The sequence below is a fragment of the Mustela erminea genome, chromosome 9, assembly GCF_009829155.1.
Source record: "Mustela erminea isolate mMusErm1 chromosome 9, mMusErm1.Pri, whole genome shotgun sequence".
NCBI classification, from domain to species: Eukaryota; Metazoa; Chordata; class Mammalia; order Carnivora; family Mustelidae; genus Mustela; species Mustela erminea.
The window spans coordinates 57,624,461-57,649,900 of NC_045622.1; the positions used below are offsets into that span (position 1 = coordinate 57,624,461).

General features: G+C 36.6%; 1 protein-coding gene across 9 annotated transcripts in view; it reads right to left on the reverse strand.

Annotated features, from left to right (window-relative positions):
* Positions 1-25,440, reverse strand: part of NUP98 (nucleoporin 98 and 96 precursor) — a 120,444-nt gene that overhangs the window by 37,633 nt on the left and 57,371 nt on the right. For all 9 annotated transcript variants that reach the window (XM_032359519.1, XM_032359521.1, XM_032359518.1 and 6 more), the window contains 8 exons: positions 22,468-22,601; positions 18,897-19,084; positions 12,033-12,149; positions 9,911-10,209; positions 7,569-7,682; positions 6,654-6,792; positions 3,708-3,885; positions 2,672-2,836 (listed from right to left, as the gene is read on the reverse strand). In XM_032359519.1, the coding sequence (XP_032215410.1) occupies positions 2,672-2,836; positions 3,708-3,885; positions 6,654-6,792; positions 7,569-7,682; positions 9,911-10,209; positions 12,033-12,149; positions 18,897-19,084; positions 22,468-22,601 (1,334 nt within the window). The remainder of the gene's footprint in view (positions 1-2,671; positions 2,837-3,707; positions 3,886-6,653; positions 6,793-7,568; positions 7,683-9,910; positions 10,210-12,032; positions 12,150-18,896; positions 19,085-22,467; positions 22,602-25,440) is intronic.

The following is a 25,440-nucleotide window of genomic DNA, read 5'->3' on the forward strand; positions in this document are numbered from 1 at the left end:
ATATAAAATATATATATACAGACTTACTGGATAAATTTAAATTTAGATAGCTGCCGTTTTACTTTTAAAAAGTATACACAAAATAAAATGGAATTTTTAAAAATCTTAATTACTTTTTTCTTTTAAAAAAATTTCTTACTCATTTGAATGTTACTGAGTGAACAACAGTAAGGTGTGAGCAAGTCAACTAGTCTGCCTCAATGATACTGAACCCAAGTTCAGTAAGAGGTGGAGGTAAAAAAGGCTATAGGTACGGTCTCTCTGCCTGAATGCCATCTGAGGTCTTTCAACAAATGGTTCTGAACCCTGGCCGCATATTTCAATCACCTGGGGGAAGGCATTTAAAATATAAATATGCCTGAGCCCCATGTTGCATCTATGGAATTAAAGGTCACCAAAGTAGTGTTGTAGTCAACTGAAAACTGGATCTCAGATCAGCATTTTGGAAATAATGTTCTAACACCAAAATGTTTCTGCAATTCCCTGATTGATCTGTGTGTTGAAGGTGTTTCTACCAACATCTTCTCTAACTTCAAAGGCACAGAAGAGATTACTATGTAAAGATTTAGTTACGTTAATGTTTCCTGGTTGCTTAGATTTACCTCTTTAGGAGCAAATAAAATCTTAAGAACAAACTACGAAGAGGGGAATGAGAATATTACATAAAAGGCAATGGGATAAGTGACCATTAAAAAACCATATATCTTCCTAATACCTAAAAAACCCTCAACTCTCAACTCCAAGAACCTGAGATTGTGCATAGGAAAAAAAAAAATGCTGTTTTGGACTGAAGAACACTGTGTCCTGAAATCAAGCTCCTCAGGGAGCCAGGTGACAGTGTGAAGATAATCATCTTGACACCAGAATAAAAAGACTGCGCCCTCTGTTCCCAATTCATTCAGATGGCACAAGGATTTTTCTCAGGCCAAGTAAAATGTAGGTCTTTGGTGCTAGTCTAAAACTACGCAACCACAAGCATTTCCTACCTCACTCAGGTCACTGGGGCAATATGAAGGAAGAATCCTTCATTACTGTTCTAACACATTAGTCTAAGATCTAAACAACTTACCCATTTCTCCCATTTCTGCTTTCCCCAGCCAAACACAACCTGCTTTTTAAATCAAACCAGGTATCTGAAAAAGATCCCACTCACTATGTTCTTTTTGCCCATTTTGATCCTTACCACATCTCCTCTTCCTATAACCTGGTTCTTCCGAAATTTTCTGGTGCTCTTCAAAAAGTTTTTTAAAGAGTTCTCACTTACTGAAGTGTTATCACAGAAATGTAGGGTTATCCCTTACTGTTTGTATTCTAGAAACGAATCAGCCTAAAAAAATCACTGATTGTCAAGATACAGTATGTAAATTTGCTGTCTATCCAGAGATGAAGTTCTTCTTTCACAGCTGCATCTTAAGGATCTAACAATTACTTTTATTAGCAGAAATGAAGGCTATCTGACTCTTATCCTAAGAAATACATATAATGTAAGATCAAAAACACTCTAGAAAGAAAGGGATTACACAAAGTATATGATTCAAAAAAAAAAAAAAAAGTGAACGTGGATAACTGGAAAACCAAGTCCATTTATAGCATTTCTTTAGTTCATTAGATATTTCTTAGGGTTTTATGCTATAAAGATTATGAACACGGAAGTCAATGTATATCCCATTTCCCACCTTTATCATGCCCTCCCTCACCTTGTACGCGCAAATATGAACATACATACACAACAATCTCCAGAAAATGCCTCCCAAGAAATTATTTAATAAATCATAAAAATTGCACATTTCAGCAGCCATAAGAATTGTAGCACAAAAATTCCAAAGGTCCTGCTTTTAGCAGCTGAGAGGTAGAGGATGCTTTACAAAGAAATTCTGTATTAAATTCTCTTCTTTGAGGGAGTATGGCAGCAAAGAAAAAAAATTTTTGTAACTTGATTGAATATAAACAACATCCAAAGGAAGTAAAACTCTTTATGAGTTGGAAAAGAAACTACCTGATATTTAAATTGCAAACCCCTCCCTACACGGACAAAAGTTTTATACTGGCTTAACAATATTGAAAGAGTATGACACAAGTAACTGCAATAAACAACACAGCCCCTCTCCCCCCACACCAAATAACTCATATATATTCTAAAACCTGATCTATTTTCAGAAATATTATGTATTGTTAAAATACAAATTATCAAGAGGTTACCTGAAGTGAAGTATAAGCAAACAATTTGAGAAAAATGGAGTTAAAAAACCCTTGCAGAAAGCTAAATGAACTTTTAAAAAACCAGGGAGGTAAAGAACAAGATTAAACTAAACTGCACATCAGGTAGTCAAGGAAAGTAAGATTTACTTTGTATCAACCCACACAAGCAAAATGCTATCTTAAGTTGATCACTGAGCAGAGTATTCAGCAAGTCCAAATGAAAGAGAGGGAGATGTTTAAGAATGACACTCTGTAGAAGGAATGATCCAAACAGCATGAGAATTCTTTAAATCTCTCAATTTAAAAAAAGATGCCAGGACCACCTCATGCCCTCCCTCATACTTGTCTCAACGTGATTGCCAATACGTTTGTACTCTTCAGAGTTCCAGGGGTCATAAACAGCTTTGTACTAGCTGAATGACTTCAACTTCTGTATCATGGATTCCATTCAAATTCACTGTCCTGTCTCTACCTGGGGTGGAGGTGCTGGCTTGCCATTAAGAGCCATCTGGAATGTGGTGGCCTGGCCTGCAGGAGGCAAAGGAGCAGTCTTCAACTTCTTTGTACTAGTTTTAGATGGCCGTTCCTCCTCCTCTTCATCAGAATCCTGAAGGCCATACTTAGAAAAATGGGAGACCTAAGAAAAAGGAGAATCCAACAAAATCAACTTTTTAAAAAGGACTTTATTTTTAAGTAATCTCTACATTGAATATGGGCCTCAAATTTACAACCCCGAGATCAACAGTTGCATGCTCTACCACTGAGCCAGCCAGGCACCCCAGAATCCAACAAAATCAATTTTAACACTTATATTCCTAACAGCTTCTAAAATACTTGCCCTTGAAATCATGCAGAATTAGCTTTAAAAAGAAAGAGTTATCAAAATATTTAAGACAGAATGAAACGTCATCTATCACATGTAATTTATTGCTGTCCCTAGATTTAGATGTTTAGTACATGTATTGGTTGCTTGTACGTAATACCAACTTACTAATAAGGAAACCAAATCTGGAAAAGCCATTACTATTTTCACATCTATATACTGCTTAGCTGTTCACTACCGACTTATGTCAGGCCTTCAGCAATTAAATTACACAAGTGGCTTAGAAGAGAAAGAAACCATTAGGTTAAACTATCAAGGAAGAAAGGATGTTAATGTTTTCATCCCCTGAAATCTTTAAATCAATGACAACTGAGGAGGGGTTAATATCAAGAGATAAAAATTCTGTCTCATGCTTCTAATGATACCGCAGATTGAAAAAACACTCCTTAGAAGTATATGTGAATGCTCATAGGATGAGGCAGGATGTGAATCATGAGCATAAAGTTTTTCATAGCTTCTTACTGTTCTGGGGTTTAACAAAGGTGTGTAATCTGGGGCAAATCATGCATCTCTATACCTGTTCCCTAATTTGTAAAAAAATAAAGAATTTAAGGGAGGACCTCTTCTAATACATTTTGTCACTCTAATCGCAGATTATAAGAACTAGGTTAAGTGACTATCATACCTTAAACACCCAAGAACCTGTTTCAGGACGATACTCTTTGAACTGAGCTCCCTGTTTCCTTGAAACTGCTTCCAATCTACCCTCATAGTTGATATCAGCAAGTCGATCTGGGCTCTTTATTAAACAACGAGATGTTTTATCTGTTGGCCAAACTCCATCCAGTGTAACTTCAGCCTTCCTGCAATGTACAATCACATAAAGTATAAATGTTCCATATTTAAGATCAGAAAGCCAAGTAATATCTATATAAACAGCAAATAAAGGTACCTGTGTTATTTTGGAATTACTCTGCAGATGTTTCATAAACTTGAGTCTTGCCTCCCAGGGTAGATAAGCTCAAAAAGAAGGAATTACCCACACCATCAACTGACTAGCTCAGTATCTGGTTCAAGGGTCAAACTTCATTCATTCTGAACTACCAGAGCACATGATCAATTATTTCCAATGAAATTTTAGTTAACACACTATACAGCCTTGACCACATTCAGTGCTAATGTCTGATAAGAAGACCTAAGTCTTAGTGAAGGTCTTAAAGTGCTATTGTACTTAACAAAAACATTAGTAATAACACCAACTGCCACTGATAAACAACAAGTGCTTAGAGAAGGAGATTAACAGGAACATCATAAGATTAACCATTAAGTAATGAATGTGACGGCATCTTGACAGGGATTACATTAAAATTTGTAGACTGCTTTGGGTAGTATGGACATTTTCATAATTTAAAGTCTTCCAATCCATGAACATGGGAAAAATTTCCATTTATTAGTCTTTCTTCACTTCTTCCAGCTTTTGCCTATCTGGTTGAATTTATTCCTAAGTATTTTTTCTTTTTGATGCTACTGTAAAATCAAATTTTTTTTTTAAAATATTTTATTTATTTATTTATTTGACAGACAGAGATCACAAGTAGGCACAGAAGCAGGCAGAGAGAGAGAGAGGAGGAAGCAGGCTCCCTGCTGGGCAGAGAGCCTGACGCGGGGCTCGATCGATCCCAGGACCGTGGGATCATGACTGGAGCCGAAGGCAGAGGCTTTAACCCACCTAGCCACCCAAGCACCCCTCAAATTTTTTTTCTTAACTTCCCTTTCAGATTGCTCATTGTTAGCATACAGAAATTCAACCAATTTTTGTGTATTGACTTTATATCCTGCTACCTTACTGAATTTGTAACTGTTTTTAGTGGAATCTTTGGGTTTTCTGCACAAGATAATTTGATTTCTGAAGAGAGATATTTTATTCCTTTCTAATCTGGATGATGCCTTTTATTTGTTTTCCTTGCTTAACTGCTGTGACTAGGGCTTCTAGTATTATGTCGAATAAAATTGGCAAAGTGGGCATCCTTGTTTTGTTCCTGATCTTAGAGGAAAAGCTTTCATTCTTTCACCACTGAGTATGACATTTTGAAAATATGGCCCTATTAAGTTGAGGTAGTCTCCTTCTTTTTATTTTATTATTATTTTTAAGTAATCTCTACACCCAACGTGTGGCTTAGAACTTAAAACCACAAGATCAAGAGTCTTGCACTCCACTGACTGAGCCAACCAGGCCCCCTGAGGTAGTTTCCTTCTACCTATAGAAAAGGTGTTGTATTTTGGCAAATGCTTTTTCTACATCTGTTGAGATGATCTGTGATTTTCTTCTTTAATTCTACTAATGTCATGTATTACACTGATCACTTTTTGTATGTTAAACCATCCTTGTGTTCCTGGAATAAATACTACTTGGTCATGGTGTATTATCCTTTTGATGTACTACTGAAGTCTCTTTGGTAATACAGTTGGCCTCTGAACAACGCAGGGGTTAGGGGAACCAACGACAGCGCAGCTGAAAATCTGTGTATCTTGGACTCCCACAAAACTTAACTACTAATAACCTACTGTTGAATAGAAGCCTTACTGATCACCTAAGTCAACTAACCCATATTGTTATGTTACATTTATTGTATATTGTATTTGCAATAAAGTAAGCTGGGAAAAAGGAAAATGTTGAGAAAAGTCTAAGGAAAAATACATTTAAGGTATTGTACTGTAAAAAAATCCATGTATATGGACCACACAGTTCAAATCTGTGAGGTTTTGAAGGGTCAAATGTATTTTGAAGATATTTACATCAGGGGCGCCTGGGTGGCTCAGTGGGTTAAAGCCTCTGCCTTTGGCTCAGGCCCTGATCTCAAAATCCTGGGATCAAGCCCCACATTGGGCTCTTTGCTCAGAAGGGAGCCTACTTCCTCCTCCCTCTCTGCCTACTTGTGATCTCTGTCAAATAAATAAATTAAAAAAAAAAAAGATATTTACATCAGTATTCATCAAGGATATTGGTCTATACTTTTATTTTCTTGTAGTTTCTTTTTCTAGCTTTGGAATTAAGGTAATCCTTGCCTCATAGTTAGAAAGTATTCCTTCCTTTTCAGTTTTTTGAAAGAATTTGAGGACTGACATTAATTCTATAAACGTCTGGTAGAATTTACCACTGAAGTCATCTGGTCAAAGGCTTTTGGTTGGGGGAGGACTTTTTTTTTTTTTTAATTACTATTCAATTTCTTTACTATAGGGCTATTTTGAATTTCTTCATGATTCAATCTTGGTAGGTTGTGAACATAAACTACTTTAACTATGGCCCCGTCATCTGTCCAAAGAGGTATCAGAAGCTAGTTTCCCAAATTAAAATATAGAGAAAGAATTAAAAATGGTTGCAGCAGACATAAGGAAAAAACCCTACTATCAAAATATATTTTTGGAAAATAAAAGCTGGACCTGATAGTATTAGGGAAAAGGAGTCAAAAAGTCCTAGTATAGCATTTACCACTTATACTTTCAAATTAGAGAAACAATCACATACTGTATAGTAAGTTAAAAAAAAAAAAGTTGCAGAAAAATGTATATAATGTGAAAAGAATTTTGTGAGTTAGTAGATTATTTTCTAAATATGTAAATAAATCCATACCTATTTAGCCCTTCACCCACAGGTGGTTTTTGGTTATCATCTAAGTAGACAATCACTTCTTTCCTTCGAATATGCACGATATCATCCAAATTTAGATTTGTCAAATTCACATCTCCCTCAAAATAGATTGAACCATAACCTATACAAGTAAAAGCAAATAGTTGAAAAGTCATTCTGTACAGAGGACAAATAACCTATTTTATACTTCCACTGACTAAATGCTCAAAAGAAAACCAACTATAAACATTAATCAATATTTCATTTTTAAATTTTTTAAAAGATTTCATTTTTAAGTGATCTCTACACATTGAACATGGGACTTTGAACTCACAATCCCATAATCAAGTCACATGTTCCACCAACTGAGCCAGCCAGGCTACCCCAAACATTAATCAAATCACCCAGTAATATCATCAATGGCTTATTTCATTCATAGTATATATCAGAAGATGACATCAAAACCAGTTATCTGGTTTAATATCTACATTTCTACTGCACTTATCCTCAAAACAGTTTTCTTAAATCTCTTCACAGTACCTGTACTACTGCTACACAAACAACCCTCACTTAGTACCTAGCTTGCAGAATAAGTTAAAATGCCAGAGAGCCCTCTCTAAAATACAATACAGCAAGATAAGATTTCCCCCCAAGAAAACTTTATCTGTATTAAATTATTAATATAAAGCTGAATCTAAATATTATTCATCTCTTATTACTCACTTTTCTTACTTAGTATTTTCTTGCTGATTATAGTATTTTCTTTAATTGTAGAAAACTGCAATGAGCCAAACAGTTACCAAAGAATGTTATATGGTTCTAGTCTTTGTTACTTGTCGATCAAAGTGTCTACTATGCAGGTCAAGGTAGGTCCAGATCCTTGGCTTAAATATTACAAAATCCTAAGCTCACACTCACCTTTACGACCAATAGTGAAGTCAGAGACAATACACTCCCCCTTTTCATTGGTTATTTTAGCAAGGTCATCCATAGATGGAATAGTATAGTAACCAACCTTAGTGAGAACAATGCCTATGACAAAAGAAAGAGAAAATATAATATTAATTGTAATTGTCCTTATGTAGAGAAATTTTCGTAATATTTATTTTACTTTTTCCTTTTTAAAAAGAGTAATTTTTTTTAAAAGACTTTATTTATTTATTTATTTGACAAAGAGAGAGAGAGCAAGAGAGGGAAACCAAGCAAGGGCATTGTGTGAGGGGAGAAGCAGGCTTCCTCCTGAGCAGGGAGCCTGATGTGGGGCTCAATCCCAGGACCCTGGGATCATGGTCATGATCCAAAATGAGACAACAGCAGACATTTAATGGCTGAGCAACCCAGGCGTCCCTTAAAAAAAATAATTCTTAAAATAATCTGAAATAATCCATAATTCAATTATTAAATAAAGAGAAAATATATAGGACTAAAGCATTTTTCCAAACTATTTCTTCTTAAGATTTTATTTATTTATTTGAAGAGAGACCACATGAGCAAGGTGGAAGGGGGAAGAGGGAGAGGGAACAGACGACTCCCTCCTGAGCAGGGAGCCAGACCCTGAGATCATGACCCAAGCCAAAGGAAGACGCTTAACCAAATGAGCCATCCAAGGGCCCACCAAACTGGTTTTCTGAGAAACACTATTCCTAGGAGAAACTGTGCTTTTTAGAAAAAGGTTCCTAGTCAAACTAAGTTTGGGAACCACGAACATGATAGTAAGTTACAGGCTCTGAGAATTTACAAAATGATTAAGACTTGATTGTTAGACTTAATCAGTGTTTTACATACTTACTTAATCACAGAACCTTTTCATATGGTCCCCATTAACATACTGCACTATGAAAGGCATTCCATAAAATGAGTTCTGAGAAAGGCTTACTTAATCCATTTTTCTTCTATTCTATGCAAAACCCAACATGGAAAAAAACCTGCCTTGATTCAGTGGTAGAGGCAGAACTACAACTCTAAACTCAATACTTTTTTAAAAAAGATTTATTTATTTGAGAGAGAGAGTGAGCGAGTGCGTGTGCACACACATGTGCACATATCTGCGAGGTGGAGCGGAGACGGGCAAAGGTGGAGACAAAATCCCAAGCAGGGGCAATTGGGTGGCTCAGTTGGTTGGGCCCCTGCCTTCGGCTCAGGTCATGATCCCAGAGTCCTGGGATCGAGTCCCACATCGGGCTCCCAGCTCCACGGGGAGGCTGCTTCTCCCTCTGACCTTCTCCCTTCTCATGCTCTCTCTCTCTGATGAATACATAAAATCTTAAAAACAAAAACAAAAACAAAAAAAAACCCAAGCAGACTCCCTGCTGAGTGCAGAGCCTGACATAGGGCTCCATTCCATCCCATGACCCTGAGATCATGACCTGATTCAAAATCAGAGGTTGGACAATTAACCGAATAAGTTATCCAGGTGCCCCAGGAAAGGAATTTTAAATTGGAAGGTGACAAACAAAGTCAGTGAGAAAAATAAGAAAAAAAAAAAAAATCTAGAGTGGGCATTTGAAAAACAGATGTAGTATCAGAATAATTTCATGTAGATACACACAAATATATACTTGGATTCTTAATGTGAAAATATACACTTGTTTCCTCAGGGCACCAAGTGACCAGAAAATATATATGAAGGCAAGAATATAATCAGATACAGAATAATTTCACAAACACTTAAAGAGTAACTATAAAACAATCTGAATGTTCACTAATAGAGGATAGATAAACCAAGTGTGGCATATATATAATAACTGAGTATCACTCAGCAATAAAAAAGAATGAACTGTTGATATATCATGGATGAAATAAAAAATAAAGAGCTAAAAAGAGTACCGAGAGTATGATTCCAGAGGAGAAGCCTGCTTCTCCTCTCCCTGTTGCTCTGCCTACTTGTGCTCTCTCCCTCTTTTGCTGTCAAATAAATAGATAGTATCTTTAAAAAAAAAACCTAGTAAACAATCTATCTGAGTTTATAAAGCTAGGGAATGTATAAGGATAGTCTCTGGCTATAAAATTTGGGATCTCTAAACTATACCAGGATAATTAATGACATGAATTTTAACTACTCCAAAGGTAAAAGAAGTATGTGAATTAAGAACCAAACAAAACCAAGGGAAAGTGTTTAAATGTCAACACTTTTTAAAATGTAATAAAAACATTTAATTAAAAGCTAAGGTAGTTGACTTCCACTAAATTGAAAACCTGAGAGAAGTAAGAGATGTCAAATGACTGGTAAAAGATTACCCATGCAGCAATCTGAATCTGACCTGCCGGATGCATATGGTAAGTATTATTTTCTATTTCTTCTCGGTCATCCTGCAGTGACTCCTCATGAAAAGAGGTCTCTTCACTGCTTCCTTCCAGCCCATTTCGCAAGGCAGCACGCATGTTTAATGCAACAATGGTATCATCCACACTGCCACTACTGTTGTGTTTATTTCCAGCAGTCTCCGGGGTTTGAGGAATGGGTTTGGCAATAGGATTAGTATAAAAACGTGACACAAGAGAATCATCATCTCCATCCTGCTGATGGTTCTCATCAACAGGTTTGCTCAGGAAACTGAATCTGAAAAGAAGAAACAAATGTTATCTAAAGAGCTACCTTTATAACAATGATAATAGCCAACCGTCACTGAAACTTTACTGAGTAATTCTACATATTAAAAAGTTATTTAGGGGGCGCCTGGGTGGCTCAGTGGGTTAAGCCGCTGCCTTCGGCTCAGGTCATGATCTCAGGGTCCTGGGATCGAGTCCCACATCGGGCTCTCTGCTCAGCAGGGAGCCTGCTTCCCTCTCTCTCTCTCTCTGCCTGCCTCTCCATCTACTTGTGATTTCTCTCTGTCAAATAAATAAATAAAATCTTAAAAAAAGAAAAAAAAGTTATTTAGACTGACAGAGAAAAATAAAATAACTTGCCCAAACTCAAAAAACTCTGAGAGCTAGAATTGGGACTTTAACACAGGAAATATGGCTGCAAATTACATCATCTATTTTCATGATCAGATTACAACTGAGCTATTTTCATGAATGAATGAACCTGAGCATCCCAATTTTTTAAAATAGATTTTATTTATTTGACAGACAGAGATCATAAGTAGGCAGAGAGGCAGGCAGCGAGAGAGAGAAAGAGAGAGAGACAGAGAGGAGGAAGCAGGCTCCCCGCTGAGCAGAGAGCCCAATGCGGGGCTCGATCCCAGGACCCTGAGACCATGACCCAAGCTGAAGGCAGAGGCTTATTAACCCACTGAGCCACCCAGGCACCTCTGAGCATCCCAATTTTTAGTCAAAAAAAAAAAAAAAAGAAAGAATAAGAGTGGTGCCTCAGTGGCTCAGTCAGTTAAACGTCTGCCTTTGGATCAGGTGACGATTCTAGGGTCTTGGGATCAAGCCCCGCATTGGGCTCCCTGCTCATGGGGAGTCTGCTTCTGCTTCTCCCTCTGCCTGCCGCTCTGCCTACTTGTGCTCTTTCTCTATCAAATAAATAAATAAAATCTTTAAAAAAAAGAAAAAAGAAAAAGGCACTCTACTACATAAGGTCAAAGAAGAGCAGTGAATTTCAAACAAAAAACTAAAAAGTTTAGATTTTTAATCTAAGCAAGGTATTAGAAAATGCTTCATTAATGAAAAATCAAATAAGAATTTTATCCAAAGAAAAAGAAAGAAAGAAACAAACAAAACACAGGAGTAAAAGGATGTATATACAATTTTTCACTGAAGCATCGTTTTGAATACAAAGAATACCAAAATAATCTAAACTGTCCTCCAATGGGGAACTAATTATCAAATATTCACAAAGATGGCTATCAGAGTCATTTAAAAAGTGGAGGCAGATACATTCATATTGATACAGAAAGACATTTATAATAAAATAAGTGGAAATAAGAGGCTATAAAATATTATATCATTCATGCCTAGTCTCTACAATGTACCTATATAAATAAATTTCTAAACTGTAAGAATATATATCAAACTATTAAGGATTATTGTGTATACTTCTATTTCCTCCTTTATACACTTATATACTTATTTTTATTTTTTTGGTGTGGTTACAATGACTATGTGTCATTACCACAAATAAGACATCCCTTATTTTAAGGGCGGGGGGGGGGTCAGGGGTGTCAAATATATGAGAACCCTGTCCAAAATGACACATGAATATCAAAATAATTACATAAATTGAATCAGAAGGTCTCCTATAATTTTAAGATCTAAAATACCCAAAAAGTAAAAACATGACTTAATTTCCAGGTGCTCATATGCTATAATAATATGCCACATTCACCAATATTCATAAATTTTCATAGAATGAATAAATTCCAAGCTCAGAATCTCTTCAAAATGAGAACAGGGTGCTCTATTAGAAATAACCCAAAACAAAATTCGGTTTACCTCTCCCCATTTTCTGGATAATCAGATGGTGAAGCTAGATCTTCCGAGTCACGATTAACAGGAGAGAAGAGATTGCTATTGTTAAGGTTCTTCAAAACCAACTTCTTAATGCTCTTCCTATAAAGAGACCAAAAGAAGAAAATAAAATAAAAAAAGAACTCAGGCACACATAATTACATAACTAACATTATCTTAAAAACTAGTCAAAAAGAGAATTCTTGTTCAGCTCTTACATATCTAAAAATGACCTAACAAGTTTAATTCACAATGTTTAATACATAACCAGAATATAAGATCTCAAATATATTACATTCTGGTGTTTGGAAGAGTAAGTGAAGCACTTAAAACAAAGTGGGAAATCTCAAAAACAGTCCTCCTCCTCTGAATCCTCAGCATTCTACCCAGACACTTAGTTAAGCCATCATACTATATCTTATATTTCAATTACTTCTCTAAATATCTTCTCTTTAATATTTTCTTCCTTTCTTGACAGTCAGGATTCATGACTGTCTCCTCAGAGAACTTGGAGTGCTGCCTTGAAGACAATAGGAAAGAGACATTTGCTGATTGAGTAAGATTCCTTTTTAAGGATGACAAGAAACAGGAGCAAAAAAACCCTGACATCCAGTGATGCAAACAGTCACAAATATCTTCAAACTTCACAGGTATGCATAGCAGGTTTACTTAAGGCAAGAACCTCTATCTTATATATGCTTCAAATAGAAGAACCGTAGAGGGGATCTTATCTTATTCAATCTCCACTTAAAAACTCCTTGGATTAATTAATGTGCTTTATTCCCTCTTTAAAAAAACAAACTACAGGGGCACCTGGGTGGCAAAGTCACTTAAGGGTTTGCCTTCAGCTCAGGTTATGACCCCAGGGTCCTGGGATCCAGTCCTGCATCCAGCTTCTTGCTCAGCAGGGAGCCTGCTTCTCCCTGTCTCTCTGCCCCTTCCCCCAGCTCATGCTCTCTCTCTCTCTGTCAAAAAAAAAATAAACAAAACCTAAAAAGAAAAAGAAATCTCTGAAAGTCAGTATTATCATCTTTGAGCTCTAATTATTGGCATAAACAATTTTAAAAATGTAATAACATAAAATAACTTTTAAAAAGACACAAAAATGAACAAGGTATTTCTTCAAAGAGATAAATAGCCAATATGCAAAAGGTAAGATATTCAATATTATTAGTCATAAAGGAAATGTAAATTGTAAGCATGAAATACCACTTCACACCCACTAGGATGGCTATTATAAACAAAACAGAAAATACTAAGTGCTGACAAGAAAATGGAGAACATGGAAACATGCACTGCTCTTAGGAATGCAAAATAGTGGAGCTGTTATAGGAAACAGTTGAGAGCTCCCCAAAAGGTTAAATACAGAATTAACATATGAGCAAACAATTCCAATTCTATTTTTTTTTAAAGATTTTATTTATTTATTTGTCAGAGTGAGTGAGAGCGAGCAAGCACAGGCAGACAGAGTGGCAGGCAGAGTCAGAGGGAGAAGCAGGCTCCCTGCCGAGCAAGGAGCCCGATGTGGGACTCGATCCCACGACGCTGGGATCATGACCTGAACCAAAGGCAGCTGCTTAACCAACTGAGCCATCCAGGCGTCCCCCAATTCCAGTTCTAGATACATACTCAAAATATCTGAAAATAGGCAAACAGATACTTGTATACCAAGGTTCATAATAGCACTATTTACATAGCTAAAAGGTGAAAACAACCCAAATGTCCAACAACAGATGAATGGACAAACCAAATGTAGTTTTGGTTTGTCCAAACAATGGAATATTATACTGTCTTAAAAAGAAATGAAGTTTTGGGGCACCTGGGTGGCTCAATGCGTTAGGCCTCTGCCTTTGGCTCAGGTCATGATCTCAGAGTTCTGAGATCAAGCCCTCCATCGGGCTCTCTGTTCAGCAGGGAGCCTGCTTCCGTCTCTCTCTGCCTGCCTCTCTGCCTACTTGTGACCTCTCTGTCAAACAAGTAATTGGAAATAAAATCTTTAAAAAAAAAAAAGAAAAAAAGAAAAAAACGAAGTTTTGTTTCTGGGTTTTTTTTTTTTTAACATTTTATTTATTTATTTGATAAGAAATGTGTTCATTTTTTATGATATAGAATTTAAGGAAATAAACCAACCAAAATATACAAACTAACAAAAAAAGGGAAAAAGTCAGTATGAATATAGAGGACGTAAATGATTAGCAAGTTTGGTCTAATTCACGATCACCATACCCAACAACTATAAAACACATATTCTTTTCAAGTGCACATGGATTATTTATGACAACTAGCCATATACTGGAGCATTAAAGCAACCCACAAATTCCAAAGACTCAAAATTACCTAGAACACCTTTTTTCACATAAACTAGAACTTATTTACAAAATGATCACTTAAAAATCTCTGTGTTAGGAATTTACACTCTTCCATAACCCAAGGCTCAATGTCCCCAGCCATGAAAAAAAAAAAAAAAAAATTTATTAGCATATATAATCATTGTCTGAATGGTAAAAATACTCCATGTCAAAACTTAGGGAATACAAATACAGCTGAACTGAAGAAAAATTTATATCTTTATTTTTTTAAATTTTTATTTATTTTTTAAAAAAGATTTTATTTATTTATTTGACAGAGAGAGACACAGCAAGAGAGGGAACAGAAGCAGGGGGAGTGGGAGAAGGAGAAGCAGGCTTCCCGCAGAGCAGGGAGCCTGATGTGGGGCTCGATCCCAGGACTCTGGGATCATGACCTGAGCTAGCTGAAGGCAGATACTTAACAACTGAGCCACCCAGGAGCCCCGAAAATTTATATCTTCAAATGCATATATTTGGAAAGAAGGAAAGCTGAAAGCTGAAAATCAAAGAACTACACATCCACTTAGAAAAAGGACAGAAAATTAAACACCAAAAAAAGGGGAGTGGGAAAGGCAGGCACTGAAGATATAAAATGAAATTAAATGAAAAAAAAAAAAAAAGAAAAAAGAAAAAAGAAAAAAAAACCCTTGTCAGAAACAAAAATGGGAATAACTCCACAGAGTCTACTGAAATGAAAAAGACAGTAAGGATACTTTTTAACAACTTTATTCCAATAAATTCAAAATTCTGGTTAGTTCAACAATGTAAGAATAATACTTGCCAAAAGTTAACACAAGAAATAAAAAGTTTAAGGGGTGCCCGGGTGGCTCAGTGGGTTGAAGCCTCTGCCTTAGGCTCAGGTCATGATTCCAGGGTCCTGGGATTGAGCCCCGCAACGAGCTCTCTGCTCAGCGGGGAGCCTGCTTCCTCTCTCCCTCTCTGCCTGCTTCTGTCTACTTTTGATCTCTGTCAAATAAATAATCTTAAAAAAATAATAAATAAATAAGCTTAATAGCCCTATAACTTTTATATAAATTAATAATTAAGAAAAAAATCAAAACCAAGAACAAGCCTTACTACAAATATGACTTCAGAACCACATGTCTTCACTGGTACCCTACATTTATTGAAAAGAAACAAAAAAACAAAAAACCCAAAAAACCAAAAAGGTCTATCTTACATGAATTATTCCAGAAAATAGAGAAAGTACTCCCCAATTTATTTTTAAGGTCAGCATAAATTTTATACCAAAACTAGGTAAGAAAGGAAAAGTCAGGTCAATCTAAGTGATGAACAAAATGGCAAAAAATCCTGGACAAAAGTTTACACAGTGAATCCTAACAAGCAAGTAAGTTATCAAACACTATCAGAGTCTGTGTGGAAAGAACTTAGGAGCAACTTAAAAGGGCCTCCACCAGCCAGAGATGGGACAACTTGGCAGTCATAAAAAAACAGCAGCTCCAATGGACGTAAGCACTGGAACAAGGGTTGGGGGTCAAATAAATAAATAAAACCTTTTTTTTCCCCCTTAAGATTTTATTTATTTATTTATTTGACAGACAGAGATCACAAGTAGGCAGAAAGGCAGGTGGGGGGGGGGGGGAGGAATCAGGCTCCCTGCTGAGCAGAGAGCCCAACGAGGGGCTTGATCCCAGGACCCTGGGATCATGACCTGAGCTGAAGGTAGAGGCTTTAACCCACTGAGCCACCCAGGTGCCCCAATAAATAAAATCTTTGAAAACAAAACAAAACAAAACAAAACAAAAAACCACAGGCATATTTAAAACAAGAAACATAGTAAAATATTCCCTTGGCCTTATAGTCCTTCATTTATTTAAAGATTTTATTTATTTGAGAGAGAGAGAGAGAGAGAGAGAGAGTGAGCATGAGGGGAGTGGTCAGAGGGAGAAGCAGACTCCCCCGCAAGCAGGGAGCCCTATGTGGGACTGGATCCTGGGACTCCAGGATGATGACCTGACATGAAGGCAGTTATTTATCCAAATGAGCCACCCAGGCACCCCTATTTATTTATTTTTAAAGTAGTCTCTGTGCTCAATGTAGGGCTTGAACTCACAACCCAGAGATCCAAAGTCAAATGCTTGACAGACTAAGCCAGCCAGGTGCCCCTCCCTCTTCAGTTTAAATAACACATCCTCAGAATAGCTTTTCTTCATCATTCTCCCCATTAGTCTCCCCTACAGTAGCAATCTCTACTACTCCTTTCTGTCACTTGTCTCACTTGTGATTACTGTCAACATCTCTCTCCTCTCACAGACTGTGAACTCAGCGATGGGAGGAATGTGTCTCATTCGTAGCTGCATTCCCAATGCCTACCAAACTTGGCACTTAGTAGTTACTTGATAAATGTTTGTTGAATGAAGGAATGAACAGATGAATTAAAGAATATTTTCCAAATTTACCATTCAGAATAAGTAAAATTATTGGCTTGCTCTATTGTAACTTCTGACTAGTATGAAAAGGTAAAAGACATGACAGCAATGAAGTTCTCACACTATCAATCTACCATATTCATCTTTAAGAGCAAACATAGTAATGTTCTAGAGGTGGCCATACTTATAAAGTCCTTCATGAATCCTTTATCCTCTGTGGTATTATATGGCAACTGTTTACAGAGTTACACAGTGATAGCCCAAGGCTTGGTTAGGAAGTGAACAGGGGCATATGCCATTTCCTTTAGATAGATAAATACAGTTAAGAGTAAATTCTAGACTCTAACAACTCAGTCATGGAAATGTGACAGCATAAACTGAAAAGACCTTCACCACAATCTCTATCTCCCCTTATCCCTTGGCTTAGATGATCCCCATCTCTTATAGGGAGGGAGCTGAGATTCTGAACTGAGATTCTATAATATTATTTAGCTTCTTTTATGCCTCCTAAGATGCATTTCTTTTCTTTTTCTTTTCTTCACAAGATTTATTTTTAAGTAATCTCTGCACCCAATGTGGGGCAAACATACCTATGTATGTAGAGCTATGTTCATGAGGGAAAAACAGACCAAAAATACAAATATTAAAAAAAAATTATATATGAGAAGGTATGAGAAAAAAAGAAAAGAAAGATGATTAGAATGTGAGGAATACTGACAAAAGAAAAGATGTATACAATTTTTTTTTTAAAGATTTTATTTATTTATTTGACAGACAGAGATCACAAGCAGGTAGAGGCAGGCAGAGAGAGAGAGAGGAGGAAGCAGGCTCCCTGCTGAGCAGAGAGCCCGATGTGGGACTCGATCCCAAGACCCTGAGACAATGAGCTGAGCCGAAGGCAGAGGCTTAACCCTCTGAGCCACCCAGGTGCCCAAGATGGATACAATTTTAAATAGACTGGTCAGAGTAGTCTTCGTTGAGAGGGTATGTGAGCAAACAAATATATATGTAAGCATGCAGGGTTAACTATATGCATTTATGCGGAGAAAAATATGTGCCCAACTGTTTATAGTGGTTAACATTTGGAGATGCAGTTTCAGAGCATCAGAGTTTCATTTCTGGGTTATTTTTAACTATATGCATTTATGCGGCACATTATTTTTCTTCATTTTTTTCCCTGCGGTACATATCAACATGCTAGGAGATATCTGCTCTAATGCATAATTTAAATGTAATTTAAATATTTACCAGCAACTCTTCTACATACTTTATGTACTTTTTCCTGTGTAATAATTATTGGTTCAATATCTGTATGTATGGGAATATAAAAATATGTAGATATAGGGGCACCTGGGTGGCTCAGTGGGTTAAGCCTCTGCCTTTGACTCAGGTCATAATCTCGGAGTCTTGGGATCGAGCCCCACATCGGGCTCTCTGCTCAGCAGGGAGCCTGCTCTCTCTGCCTACCTACTTGTGATCTCTCTCTCTCAGTCAAATAAATAAATAAAATCTTAAAAAATTTTTTTAAAATGTAGATATATTCCTTTTTATTGGTTTGGCCAATGTAACTTTTAAGAAAAAAGTATCTTCTGCTTAAAACAAAATTACGTGAAGACCAAAATCTCAAAATAAAACAAAAAACCTTCATACATAAAACTAGAAGTATATTAATAAAAATATTTTTATGTTAACAATGGTCATCCCTGAGAATGATTATGCCACTTTTATTATTTGTGATATTCTCTATTTTTCAAATAAAAACCGGAGTGCCCGGGTGGCTCAGCTGGTTAAATGTATGACTCTTGGTTTTGCCTCAGGTCATTATCTCATGGGTCATGGGACAGAGCCCCAGGTCAAGCCACCACCACCACCACCCCGCCCCCAGGGTTTGGGCTCTGTGCTAAGTAGAACTTGCTTGAAGACTCTCTCTCCCTGCCCCTTCCCCTACTCAAGTGTGCCCATGCTCTCTCTCTCTCTCTAACATAAACAGATAAATCTTTAAACAAATAAAAACCTAAACTTTTAACATTTGTACTGCCTTCAGGAAAGTAATTATATATCTTGTACTTAAATTAATATTTACATTTAATTTATGTTGAAAATAAACTCACTTGGGCATGAATGCTCCATTGGCTAATGATGGCTCATCGTCATCTAACCCATCAAAGAGATGTGATTTGGCTGTGCCTGTTGTTTGTAAAGCCTTTGGTCGAACTCTGGTGGCAGGGCGGGGTGTTAGTTTATAATGAGTAGGTGTAGTGAGAGCCTTCTGGGCTGCTGGATTTGTTGGTTTCAATCTCTGAAAAACAAAAGCAAGTAAAGCTCCAGTTTAACTCAAATGTATTATTTGGCCTTAAAAATTCTTAGGAACAGAGTTCAAATACCTCTGCCATTTACCCAGCTAGATACCTCTGTTTATTTTTCAACTAAACGAAAAATCTTAAGCTTCAAAGTAAAATGACATGCACCCATGAAGTAATATTCAATATCTGTGCAATCCAAATCACTCTGGGAAAAAAAAATAGTATTAGCTCACATTTATTCAAGCATTTAGTAAACGCTGATAGTTGCCATGAGTCAAACACTAAGTACTGGCAATAAAAATAATGAAATTATTTTCCCTGATTTCTGAGGAAATTACAAGTTTGTAGAAGAGACATATAACTAAAATAAGACTTCAGGTTGATTTTGATGGCACCTTTATTATGTTTCTACAACATCTGCAGGATGTTATATATTTGTTTTCCTTAACATTATACATGGGATTATATAACCACTTGAAACAACAATGTCTAACATAATAAAACCTTGTCACAGTTTATGTTTCTCTTTACAGTACAGACTGTTTACACTTCAGCAACAATGAATCTTCCTAGATCTTTTTTGTGATCTCTCACAATTGTGTGCCACTGCTTGGGATGTCTTGACCTACATCTACCAACTTCTCCATATATACTCAAAAAAAGTTAAATGTTACCTCTTTTGCAAAGCCTTATCAAACTCACCCAAAAATCTACACTCTTCCTTAACATGATATTCACCACTACAACATATACTATTAAGGGGGGGTTTAGTATATCTACTAAGTTGTGCAAGAATCACCAGTAAGTCCAGAACATTCCCCTCACTCCAACAAGAAATGCTGTGCCTCCCAATTCCACCCCTTACCCTAGGCAAACATGAATCCCCTTTGTCTCAATAAATTTGCCTACTCTAGGCATTTTATATAAACGGAATCATGTGGCCTCTTGTGTCAGGTTTCTTTCACATAGCATAATGTTTTCAAGGTTCATCCATGTTATACGGAACACGTTATCAGTATTTCATTCCTTTTTATGACTGAAAGATATTTCATCTTGTGTGTGTGTACACATACATATACATACAAAACATAATTCTGTTAAAAAAAAAAAAAAGATGGCACCTGGGTGGCTCAGTGGATTAAAGCCTCTGCCTGCAGTATACACACACACACACAAACATATTTCATTCCTTTTCATGACTGAAAGGTATTTCATCATGTGTATGTACACACACATATATATATATACACACACACATATAACATTTTTGTTTATCCATTCATCAGCTGACAGGCTATTTTACTACTGTATTTATTATACTGAGCTTGAGAAAATTTAAACACATTAACAGATCCAATCTTTCTCATTAAGTAAATAGCAAGCTCTTAGAAGATGTTCTTGCTTTCGTTTTGTATCTTCAGCAGTAAACACAGTGACTAGCACATAATTAGGTCTGTAATTATGCTGCACAAATAACAAATAATTTTCTTGTCTTTTCTTTTTAAAAGTAGGCTCCACGTCCAGCACAGAGCCCAGGGCAGGGCTTGAACTCGTGATCCTAAGGGTGAGATCAAAAGTCAGACACTTAGAGTGTCTGGGTGGCTAGTGGTTTAAGCCTCTGCCTTTGGCTCAGGTCATGATCCCAGGGTTCTGGGATCAATCAAGCCCCACATCGGTCTCTCTGCTCAGCAGGGAGCCTGCTTCCTCCTCTTTCTCTGCCTACTTGTGATCTCTGTCTGTCAAATAAATAAAATCTTAAAAAAAAAAAAAAAAGTCAGACACTTAACTGACGTCCCACAAATTAATTTTCATCTAAGCAAAACTTAGATTTATACAGCAGGGTTAAAAAGTACTTTAGGGGTGCCTGGGTGGCTCAGTGGGTTAAAGCCTCTACCTCCGACTCAGGTCATGATCCTAGGGTCCTGGGATAGAGCCCTGTATCGGGCTTCTCTGCTCAACGGGGAGCCTGCATCTCCCTCTCTCTCTGCCTGCCTCTCTGCCTAGTTGTGATCTCTGTCTGTCAAATAAATAAATAAAATCTTTGGGACGCCTGGGTGGCTCAGTTGGTTGGACGACTGCCTTCGGCTCAGGTCATGATCCCGGAGTCCAGGGATCGAGTTCCGCATCATGCTCCCAGCTCCATGGGGAGTCTGCTTCGCTCTCTGACCTTCTCCTCACTCATGCTCTCTCTCACTGTCTCTCTCTCAAATAAATAAATAAAATCTTTAAAAATAAATAAATAAATAAATAAAATCTTTAAAAAAAAAAAATTCCTATCTTACTTCTCTTTATAACTAGTTATAAGGTAATTCAAGAACCAGCTAAGGGAGAAGGGAGATGACATAAAAAACTGAATAATAGTATATCTGTAGACTGACTTACTAGAAGCCAGGCATGCATTATCTCATTTAATGCTCAACATTAGACAGTATTACTATTCCCATTTTACAGATGAAGAAACACATTTGGAGGCAAAAAGATACCCTCAAGGGGCACCTGGGTGGCTCAGTGGGTTGAGGCGCCTGCCTTCAGCTCAGGTCATGATTCTGGGGTCCTGGAATCGAGCCCCACATCGGGCTCTCTGCTCAGTAGGGAGCTTGCTTCCTCCTCTGTCTGTCTGCCTCTCTGTCTACTTGTGATCCCTATCTGTCAAATGAATAAAATAAAATCTTTAAAAAAAAAAAGATACCCTCAAGGCCTCAGATTGTATATAGTAACACAAGGATTAAACAGACCAAAGCCTACTTTTAATCCACACCACAGCGAGAAGATCATCTCAAAGCATAAAAAATTAAGACAAAGTTAACTGTAGAAACCAGAAGAAAAGATATTGCTATGCCACTTAAGAACATCTTGATTTTAGGAAAATCAGCCTCTCTGAGCCTTGGTTTGCTCAACTATAAAATGGGAATAATAATTCATGACTTGGGTGCCTGGGTGGCTCAGTGGTTTAAAGCCTTTGCCTTCAGCTCAGGTCATGATCCCAGAGTCCTGGGATTGAGCCCACATTGGGCTCTCTGCTTAGCAGGAAGTCTGCTCCCCACCCCCCCGCCTGCCTCTCTGCCTACTTGTGATCTCTGTCTGTCAAATAAATAAATAAAATCTTTAAAAATAATAATAATACATGCCTTATTTCAGGTATTGAAAAGTCTCAGCCCTTACCTCCAGTCCAGTGTTCATTTCACTGTTTTAGTCATGCTGCCTTCCAGATACAGCAAACATAATGTATCTCCTGACTCAGTGAAAATCATAGATAATGTATCTTTAAAACTTACTTACACCTTGCTTTGTTTAGGTTCTCTATGTAAGAAATTATATTCTGCACATTTAGTTTCTCTTGATCTGAGAATAAACTTCACAAAAGCATCCTTAAATTTACCTCTTCTTTCTTCTTAGGGTCTGACATGGGATTCCGGAAGAGAGGAGAATCTCCAAAAGGTGAGTACGTTAAACTATTGATGTGCTGTTGGAGAACAGCTTGCTGGGCAGCAGAAGCATTGGGATCGGTCAGAGCTTTTTGAAAAAAAAAAAAAAGAAAAGAGAAGGCAAGATGTCAGTCTAGGGATCCAATGCAGTTATAGCAAGAGAACACAGAATCACTTTGGAGAGGTCTTCAAAATGATCAGACTCACTCAATGGCATTACTGGTGGAGTGCAGAGGAGCAAACTGTGAAGAAAATTAAAAGTCAAACTAATGGGTAAAAGATTCTAAGAGGCATTTCATAAGAGACAACACACACAAAATTTTACTTAGATGTTCACTATCACTAATAATCTATGAAACAAAATTTAAAACAACCTTGAAGAAATATTTTATATCTACCTCATTAGCAGTGCCACAGCTATATAAAAAGAATTATAGTCTTCGCTTCTAGAAACATCATAAATTGGTTTACTCTGTCTTAAAGAAACAAAAAGACCATACACAAACAAATACTATTTTTGTATTTTTTTAACCTACTCATTTCAATCATGGAAATTTAACCCAAGGGTTTAATTGAACTAGAAACAAAGAAATGTTTGTAAATATTCAATAAATATTATCTGTAATTGTTACGACTTGGAAACAATCTATATCCAACATTAACAGTTGTAAAAATCAAGCTACATCAACATGATGGGTTAAATAGTTATTCAAAATAATGACAATGTGTTTTACAGTGGAAATAAGGAAGTATCTTTGGTTTAATGTGGAAAGTAAAAATTCCAGAATAAAAAATATTAAGTACACTAAGACTTTCAAGAAAGGGGCAAATAAAAAATGGAAATGGCTGTTAAGTTTATTATTTACATTTAACATGCATATTACATTCAAGTAAAAATTGAAAGAAAAAATATCACCCCAATTAGTCTAATTTTCTTTTAAAGTGTGAAAACATGTAATTATTCACAGAGAATTTAGGGAATAGACATGGAATGATGATCTATAATCACACAGTAAAAAACAAACAAGAAAACCCCTGCAACTATTTGTGTTATACCCTGACTGATGAAGAAACACCAAAATATTTCCAAAAATACTGATTAAAAAAAATTAAATCATACCTAAGTAACTTTAGAGATAAAAATGCTTTCTTCCTTTATAAGTGTTTAAAATATGGCTAATGCCAAAACACAGTAAGATAATTTACACTGAAGGAGTCCCACAAACAAAACATTTGGAAAAAACCATACAGCGGCAACAAAAACAACAAACACTGAACAGCTAAAGCTAAATTAGTGAAAAGGGGGTAAATCCACCTTAGTCAAATTAAGCTTTCTTAAAATCAGCTGTATTAATTAAATACTAAAATACTGTATGCTAATATGTAAGGACAGAGTACAAGTTTGCTCAAGACTGTGAAACCCAGAGCAACTGGGTGGCTCAGTTGGTTAAGCGTCTGCCTTTTGCTCAGGTCAGGATCCAGACTCCAGGGTTGGAGTCCTGCATCTGGCTCCCAGCTCCTCGGGGAGTCTGCTTCTCCCTCTGATCTCCTCTCTCATGCTTTCTCTCACTCTCTCCCTCTCCCAGATGGATAAATAAAATCTTAAAAAAAAAAAACCAAAAACTATGTAACCCAGAAGAGATGTCATTTTAAAGAGCATATAGCAAATCATCATGTATTCAAAAAGTTCTGAAATCCAATTTAAGTATCAGTGAGAAAAATATATAAAAAAGTAGCTTTGGTACAAAGTGCCACACAGTAACAGCATAATGTTATTATATGGACTATTCAAGGAGACTCAAGAAAACCTGCATGCTTTTATAAGAATTCTAATATTCACTAGTGAGTCTGTTACTTGACAGGCAATTATCCATCAAAAATAACACTGACCTGCACCACCTGATCCCACCATTAACAAGTATAATAGGTCACCCTATCTGGGCTTACTCAAGAGAGTAAGAACTCCTTTTACAAATCCAAACGTAATCAGAAAAGTGTGTGAACAGGATGTTCTTATTTTTCTATGTTTAAATATAAAATGTTCTCTAAGTTAACTGTATTACTTAAAATATAGATAAAAGAGCTGATATGTTAGCAAAAAGCATAAGCACTAGTTGTTTTATTTATGTTTTATGTTTGTGTTATATTCAATTCTGGTCACAATAATTTGAAAATATACTGAAAAGCCACATCATGACCAAATGATTAAAGGGGACGGGAAAAAGTATAAAAAATAAAGTCTGAGAATAGAAAAACCTGATGATATTTTATCTGGAAAAAAGACAATAAGGTTATTGCAAACAAACTGTAACAGACCAGTTTGCTTAGCTTAGGAGGTAAAAGTAGAATCACTGAATGGTAATTCTACGGAGTCATATTTTGGTTTCTAAACAACCTAATTACCTAAATAAAACAATGGATGAGATTGACTTGGAAAACTGTAACTTAGGAACTCCCACAGTTAAGGCAGAATTCACATTAGCTCTAAAGCATCTATGATGCAAAGATATACATTCCTTTTCTTTGGTTTCTACTATTAACAGAGAAAGACAATTATCATATGATCTCACTGATACGAGGAATTTGAGAAACAAGACAGAGCATCATGGGGGAGGGAAAAATGAAACAAGACGAAACCAGAGGGAGACAAACCATAAGAGAATCTTAATCTCAGGAAACAAACTAAGGGTTGCTGGAGGGGTTAGAGGTGGGAGGGATGAGGGAGATGCGTGATGGGACATTGGAGAGGGTCTATGTCAAGGTTGAGTGCTGTGAACTGTGTAAGACTGATGAATCATAGACCTGTACCCCTGAAACAAGTAATACATTATATTCTAAAAGGCAATACAGCTACTTTTAAATGTGTGGTAACAGTACCATATGTAACTGTAATATCAAATGCTCATATCAAGAACTTTTAATTGACT